Source organism: Otolemur garnettii, unplaced genomic scaffold (assembly GCF_000181295.1).
Source record: "Otolemur garnettii isolate 467f Iridium unplaced genomic scaffold, OtoGar3 scaffold00091, whole genome shotgun sequence".
NCBI lineage: Eukaryota > Metazoa > Chordata > Mammalia > Primates > Galagidae > Otolemur > Otolemur garnettii.
In genome coordinates, this window is record NW_003852486.1 from 5,494,326 (window position 1) to 5,502,147 (window position 7,822).

The 7,822-nt window shown below is 49.0% G+C and overlaps 1 protein-coding gene across 3 annotated transcripts in view; it reads left to right on the plus strand.

Annotated features, from left to right (window-relative positions):
* The window catches only part of ADAR (adenosine deaminase, RNA specific), a 62,728-nt gene that overhangs the window by 29,624 nt on the left and 25,282 nt on the right, over nucleotides 1-7,822 (plus strand). For all 3 annotated transcript variants that reach the window (XM_023516415.1, XM_003795329.2, XM_023516414.1), the window contains exons 2-6: nucleotides 1,962-3,391; nucleotides 5,381-5,564; nucleotides 6,006-6,154; nucleotides 6,680-6,815; nucleotides 7,182-7,372. In XM_023516415.1, the coding sequence (XP_023372183.1) occupies nucleotides 2,676-3,391; nucleotides 5,381-5,564; nucleotides 6,006-6,154; nucleotides 6,680-6,815; nucleotides 7,182-7,372 (1,376 nt within the window). In that variant the 5' untranslated portion in view covers nucleotides 1,962-2,675. The remainder of the gene's footprint in view (nucleotides 1-1,961; nucleotides 3,392-5,380; nucleotides 5,565-6,005; nucleotides 6,155-6,679; nucleotides 6,816-7,181; nucleotides 7,373-7,822) is intronic.

The following is a 7,822-nucleotide window of genomic DNA, read 5'->3' on the forward strand; positions in this document are numbered from 1 at the left end:
AGTAACTGGGACCACAGGTGCCCGCCACAACGCCCGGCCATTTTTTGGTTGCAGCCGTCATTGTTATTTGGTGGGCCCAGGCTGTATTTGAACCCGCCACCTTAGGTGTATGTGGCTGGCGCCTTAGCCACTTAAGCCACAGGCGCCAAGCCAGAAGAGAGTTTTCTAAAGAAGAGAGCTTGGTCTGCAGGGACCCAGCACGTGCTGTTGCACTGGGTTGACTGGCGAACACTGAAGACTAAGGGTCAAGAGAAGGAATTTGTGTGGGCCCTGCCAGCACCAGTAAGGGTCCTCTACTACCACGTAGCTTTGGAGAAGAAAAGGGGAATATTAGGCCTTGGGTAGAGAAGGAAACTGACCTGAGAGCCAGGCAGGGTATGGGGTGTGAGGGCAGAATAGAGAAGCAGCAGGAGTGGCTGACCAGCAGCTGTAGTCATGAGTAGAAAGCAGAGCGGTAGAAATACGGAAGTCAGCGTCAAAAAAGAAGCATCAGCAAACTATGACCCACAGATCAAATCCAGCCTTCTGCCTGTTTTGTAAATAAAATTTCATAGTAAATAAGTTGTAAATGAAGTTTTACATTATTCACAATTCATGTGGCTGGTTTTGCACTATAATAGTGAGGTTTCCTGGCCCACTGAAAAGTTTCAGGATTTGAGGTCTTGGTGGTGACTAAGTTAGGGTAATAGTGACACTGGAGAAGGAGCTAGACAAACCAGCCATTTGGCTGAAAGGTGGGGGCGTAGGTCACCAGAATTAAAAAGGAACCCCACAACAGGGACACCATGAAGAGTGACTGGCAAGAATGCTAGCCTTCCCCCTAGTTGTGACAGGGGTGTGGGGAGCATGACAGGGGGCATGGGGAAGCAGAAGGCCTGGAAGAGAAGGGCCCATCTGCCTGGTGCAGCCTGCAGGAGAATTAAAGGAGGGGCATAAATACGAGGAAGCATCATTGCTAGACACATCCCTGCCAAGTATGCAAGCCCCAGGGACAGGAAGAAGGTGCTTGCAGAGCCTAGTCCCAGGAGTACCTCCTGGCTGCACCACTGTCCCATGGAGGGCACTGAGGAGATGAGCACCACGTGTACGAGGAGGGCACAGGTGCTCTGTTCTGGTGAAGGCACATGTGAAACTATTAGTCACTGTGCTGTTTGTCAGTGGAAGCAGCTCTTGGGAGGCAGTGAGGGGAGTGGAGGACTGGGCTGAGACAGTGAGGAGTAGAGACTGCTGGCTTCACACATCAGGTGAGCTGGGGTGGTTTGGGCAAAAGTCCAGATGTCCCCTCTTGAGCCTGAGTATCACACTAAAGAGTGAGGACAAGGTGCTATTTTTATACAGAAGCCCTCTTGCTCCCCTAAAGCCAAATTCTGATCCTCCTGGGATGCAGTGACAGGCAGGTAAGCCTCTGAGGTCCTGTGGCCCTCCTGTGTGGAGCAGCTTCTGTATGGTGCTGATTCCGCTGAGGGGGGTTCACATTCAGCTCATATCTCCCTTGTAGCTGTCATAGTCCACATAGAGGGTTAGCCGATGGGGTTCATGCACTCCTAGTCAAATAACTCCCTTGGCATTTGCAGGTATTATTCTATTTGTTGTTTCTAAAAGAAAATAACACTTGTTTTTCGGATTTCAAAAAGGCAATTTTTTTGGTGAGTGAAATATTTCCTTTGAACTCCCTAAAATTCTGTCAAAGGGAAAAGAGTAAGTTAGGTTAGGTTGCTGGAGAGACTGTGGCAAGGTGTCAGAACCCATGTGTTCTGCCTCTTCCCTTTCTCTGTTCCTATTGGTGGGAGCCTCAGCAGAATCTGTGAGGTGGCAAGTCACCCTGGCTGGGTCATAAGCCCAATGGCTCAGTCACCTTCTCACCCATTGGGGCAGCTCTCCCAGGTAGAGAAGGGATAAGGACTCCAAGGGTTAGCACTACAGCTCTAAGTCACTTTATTTTCCACTGTCTTACTCTACAGGGGTGTTCCCTTAACAGATGCCACCCCCATCCAGGTCAAGGATATGAGCACAGGAAGCACAGACACCAGCAGCCGGGGCCGGGATCTTATTCTGATTTCCAGCTCAAGCAAATAGAGTTTCTCAAGGGTCAAGTCACAGAAGTACCCCTGATTGGAAAGCAGACTGCAGCACCACCACCACCTGTCCTCCTAGGACCCTGGCCAAGGTTTCCAGAACCACCTGTCTGGTACAGGCAGCTGGAGAGCTGGGGTGTCCCTAGGACAGTACATCTCACAAGTCAGAAACTCCATAGAGGATTCCAGCATCCCACACTGCGTGGCAGGGTTCTGCCATGGAGAGGTGTCGATAGGCTTTCCTCACGTTTCCAGGAACTAAGTATCAACCAAGATCAGGAACAAAGGATCTTAAAGCTCCTGGAGGAGCTCAGGGAAGGGAAGGCCACGACAGCACATGATCTGGCTGGGAAACTTGGAGTCCCAAAGAAGGAAGTCAATCGAGTTTTGTACTCTCTGGCCAACAAGGGTAAGCTGTACCAGGAGGCAGGAAAGCCCCCTTTGTGGAGAGTTGCAGTCTCAGTTCAGGCTGAGAACCAGCAGAGTGAAGTAGTGAGACCAGACAGGTGTAGCCAGAGAGCCCCAGACTCGGGCCCCAACTCGGACACTGAAGATAGAAAGCCCACGTCTATCTCAGAAGATCTTCTTGACCCTTTTGAGATGGCTGAAATCAAGGAGAGAATCTGTGACTACCTGTTCAATGTGTCTGACTCTTCTGCCCTGAATTTAGCTAAAAATATTGGCCTCACCAAGGCCCGAGATGTGAATGCCATGCTGATTGACCTGGAAAGGCAGGGGGACGTCTACAGGCAAGGGACAACCCCTCCCATATGGTATCTGACAGACAAGAAGCGAGAGAGGATGCAAATGAAGAGAAACACAAACAGCTTTCCTGAAACCACTCTGGCTGCTATTGCAGAGACCAAAAGAAACACAGAGTTCCCCACCTGTAACTTACTGATGCCAAATGTCTCCAGTAACATGGTCACCACAGAACAAGTGGAGAATGGGCAAGCACCTCTCATAAAGTTAGAAGACAGACAGGTGGCTAGACCAGAACCTGTAAAATTGAAACCACCCGTTCATAGCAATGGCCCCTCAAAAGCAGGGTCTGTTGACCTCGAAAAGGGCCAGTGGGCCACAGATGATATCCCAGATGACTTGAATAGCATCCATGCACCACCAGGTGAGTTCCGCGCCATCATGGAGATGCCCTCCTTCTACAGTCAGAACTTGCCACGGTGCTCCATCTACAAGAAACTGACAGAGTGCCGGCTGAAGAACCCTGTCAGTGGGCTGCTGGAGTATTCTCAGTTCGTCAATCAGGTCTGTGAGTTCAACTTGATAGACCAGAGTGGACCGCCCCATGAACCACGGTAAGACACCCCCAGGAACTGCTCCCAAGGTGGGGTCAGATGTTCTTGCTCCTGATGCAGCCACATCACTGGGGCCCTATATTTTCCCTCTTCATATCTGCCTTTTGGCTAACCTTTTGGCCACCTTTGATTGGCCTTTTCTCCAGGTGTTGATCAGGTGTTATAGACTTTGGACCAGCCAGAATCTTGGCTGAGCAAGGGGCAGGGTGACTCTGTTGGCCAAAATTAAGTTTCTTTAGGAATGATTGGCTTTTGTGCATCAGTGTCATGCCTGCCTCCTAAGGCCAGAGGTAACGAAGACCCACTTCTGTGAGCCTTCCCCGCCTCCCCACACTAGGTTCCTGAAAATGTACAGGAATGGGTGGCTGGGGCAGGTTGCACTCACAGAGTGAGGTGGGTTGTGCTGCTAAGCAGCAGCAGGTCCAGAAACTGCTCTCTTCACAAACCCAGGAGAAAGGGTGGTACAGAGTGTGTATGCCTGCCTGGCCGCGAAGGCGTTGGTTCTAATTTTACATGCCGCCTCTGCACAGAGGGGCGGCAGGTACTTGCTGCTACTCCTGCACTGTGAGATCAAGAGCCTATGGCCCTCAGATGGCTGGGCCTACCCTCCAAGGCCCTATAGGCCAGTGGGCAGATTTAGGAAGGAAGATAGGTTGTGTCAGAAAGGAGCTGCTGAAGGGTCAGGCAGAAAGCAGCAACCCTAAAGCTCAGCGGCTGCAAACTGGTACTAATGAGAGCCAGTCAGGATGGCGGAGAATTCCACTGACCTTTCTGTTTACCAGGCTGGTTTCTAGGGGTGAGAGTTACCAGCTGTGGTTCTTATTCCTTACCTTGGCCGTCTTAAGGACACCAAGTTGGCATTGCAGGAGAGCTGTTAAGAAAAGGGGTATGTCTGTCCAAAGGCTGGCAGGGCCAAAACAGGTTTATTTCTGTTTAGGGTAGGAGACTGGATGGCTGTCATTTTCTGTCATTCTTTTTCTTTTCCTTCCATTCCAGTTGGGAGAAAGCAATGGTTTTGTGATTAATCATCCTTTGGACTCCAGCTATAAGAAACTTGGTACCCCAGCCTGAGCAAGACTGAGACCCTGTCTCTAAAAATAGTCACTGTAGCAGGTGCCTGTAGTCTCAGCTACTTGGGAGGCTGAGGCAAGTTTGAGCCCAAGAGTTTGAGGTTGCTGTAGGCTGTGATGCCATGCCCTCTACCAAGGGTGACAAAGTGAGACTGTGTCTGAAAAAAAAAAAAAAGAAACTTGGTACCATGTTCAAATATTTCAGAAGACCTCAGAAATAAGAAATTTGACCTACTTTACTAAATGAAATCCTAGATCGAGAAAAGAGCTGAACAAATTTGAAAGCTGGAACAAAGGAGGTCTAGGCTAAGTCCAGAGGCCCAGAAATAATGCTTTTTTAAATTTTCCATATAACAAGGGGAAATTCCTTTCATCTTAGGCTTGGGACAATTATAGCCATAGATGATTCATAACAAATTCTAAGAGTGATATGTGACAAAGGATAGGTTAGGGACAAAACAGGCCCCTGATAAATGGCAGGTGTGTGCTCCCTGTAGGGAGCTGGCTATCAGAAACCTTCACTCTCTTTAGGACTTTCCCTTGAGACCACTGTTGCTGTAGGAAGAAGGCCTTTGGTTGCTAACAAGACTATAATGGCGATTTTAGGTCATCATTTTTTGTATGAACTTTGTCTTAATTCATTGTTAAGAGATAATGGGTTTCCCTGAGCTTGTTTCATATCACTTATGGCTATGTTTGTTCCACTGAGCTACTGAGAAAGTCACTGGTTGTTTTGTTTCCCCTAAAAAGGGACAGGTTGAACCTCCAAAGGAATAGGGGCTCCTGGGCCTGCCCTCCCTCTCTTCCCCAAGACAAAAAGGCCTAGTGTAGCAAAGAAGTCCAGGATAAAGATCTCTTTGGAGAGGGCAGAAGGAATGGCTTAGACTAGTGTTCATGCATTTCATCACTTTCCGTCAAGATTTAAATTCCAGGTTGTCATGAGTGGCCGGGAGTTTCCCCCAGCAGAAGCTGGCAGCAAGAAAGTGGCCAAGCAGGATGCGGCTATGAAAGCCCTGAGAATTCTGCTTGAGGAGGCCAAAGGCAAGGACAGTGGGAAATCCGAAGAACCGTCCCACCATTCCGCAGAGAAAGAATTGGAGAAGGTGGGTATCCACCCTCTAGAAGGATGCCAGTTCACTTTCAGTGTCTGTGTCAGGATTTTAACTGACCTTCTGAAACAGTCCCAGCCTAAACAACTTATACTTCCTTGGGGTCAGCTTTCTGCCCTGCCCGCCACACCACGACCTCAGTCCCCGCCCCCCCCGCCCCCACGCACAATATAACTGAAGTTGCAGGATTTCTGTGTTGAGGGAGACCTGAAAGATTATCAAGTCCCGTCTTCTCTCTTAGAGGATGAGCCATAAGAACTAGAATACTAAAATACTGTACCCTTTCCTGCAGTGCCTAGACAATGCCCCAATAGTCCTTTCCTTTGGAAAGCCAGCCTCTTACACTCGGTTAGCTGGCGGGACACCCCCACCCCTCCCTGCTGCGGTGGACACACCAGTGTCATATTAATTTTGTTCACTTCTCATCTTTTGCAGATTGCAGAGCCCCAGCCCGCCACCCCTTCAGCAGCACCATTATTTCCTGGGAAGAGCCCTGTCACTGCACTGCTCGAGTGCGTGCACAAACTGGGCAGCTCCTGTGAATTCCGCCTCCTGTCCAAAGAAGGCCCTGCCCATGACCCCAAGTATGTCTCCTGTGTCATGTGTCTCTGCTGAGGTTTTATCAAAAAGAAAAAGACAAATTTTCTCTTTGTTTTCTCAGAGATAGCCAGTTATTTCACTGAGCAATTAATTTCTCCTGTTTCAAAATGGGGGAAGGAGGGCCTGGGGGCATGATTGCTGCTTGCGGATTAGGGATTAAAGGAGCCAAGTGCCAGGAGGTCCATGGCTTAGAGGTTACTGTTGATGGCACTAAAAGATACTAGACCTGAGAACCTCCTGTTTGTGGATCTGTAGACTTAGATGTTCAAAAGAAGGGCTCTTGGAGGAGGTAAAACTGGGTTGATGATCCTTAAGTGTTGAAAGGGGCCAGCCAGGGGTAGGAGGTGAATGAAGGGCACTGGCCATTCAAGGCAGATATGACTGCATAGAAAGTGACTACACAGAGGCAAAGAGTACTAGGAACTTAGAATCAGTAAAGGATGACAGTCTAACAAAGGCCACAGTCTTCTCAGTCAAAACCATTTTAATCTCTTTTTATCTCCTATCAGATTCCAATACTGTGTTGCAGTGGGAGCCCAGACTTTTCCCACAGTGAGTGCCCCCAGCAAGAAAGTGGCAAAGCAGATGGCTGCAGAGGAAGCCATAAAGGCCCTGCACGGGGAGGCGACCAGCTCTGATGACCAGGTAGGATTGTTTTCCTGCTCCAAACATACAGGTTGGCTGGGCGGATGGATCCCATGAGCTCAGGAGTTTGAGACCAGCCTGGGCAAGAACAAGACTGTTTCTGTTAAAAATAGAAAAACTAGCCAGGCATGGTGGCAGACACCCTGTAGTCTTGCCTACTCGGGAAGCCGAGGCAGGAGAATAATCTGAACCCAAGACTTTGAGGTTGCTGTGAACTAGGGTGAGACTGTGTCTCAAAAATAAATAAATAAATAAATAAATAAAGATACAGGTTGTTTTTAGCAACAGATGGTTTTAGGATTGCCAGTGAGTCCCTCAGGGTTTCCTGAAGTGTTTATGGTTCCTATTTGTTTAATTCTCCGTTAGCCTGGAGACACAAACACAGAATCCTGTGAGAACTTGGAGTCTGTGGTGCCTGGCAAAGTTCGGCGGATTAATGAGCTTGTCAAGTACCTGAACACCAACCCTGTGGGTGGCCTGCTGGAGTATGCTCGCTCCCATGGCTTTGCTGCCGAATTCAAGTTGGTTGACCAGTCTGGACCTCCTCATGAGCCCAAGTGAGTATCCTATCCCTGGCTATAGCCATGTGTCACCAGGTGGGGTGGCTTGTAACCCAGGGAAGAAAAGGACAAGAACATGCATTAGTTGTGAATGACAGAGGGTGAGTACTGGGAAGCACATCCTGTCCTGTCTCCACAGCCTCTCAATAGACATTGGGTCAGCCATCTAGACAATGTAATCACTCTTCCAGTCAGCATAATCCACTTTTTTTTTCTTTTTTGAGTTAGTCTCACTTTGTTGTCCTCGGTAGAGTACTGTGACATCACAGCTCACAGCAACCTCTAACTCTTGGTATTAAGTGATTCTCTTGCCTTAGCCTCCCAAGTATCTGAGAGTGCAGGCACCCACCACAACGCCCAGCTATTTTTTTTGTTATTGTAGTTGTCATTGTTGTTTGGCAGGCCTGGGCCGGGTTTGGACCCGCCAGCCCCCATGTATATGGCTGG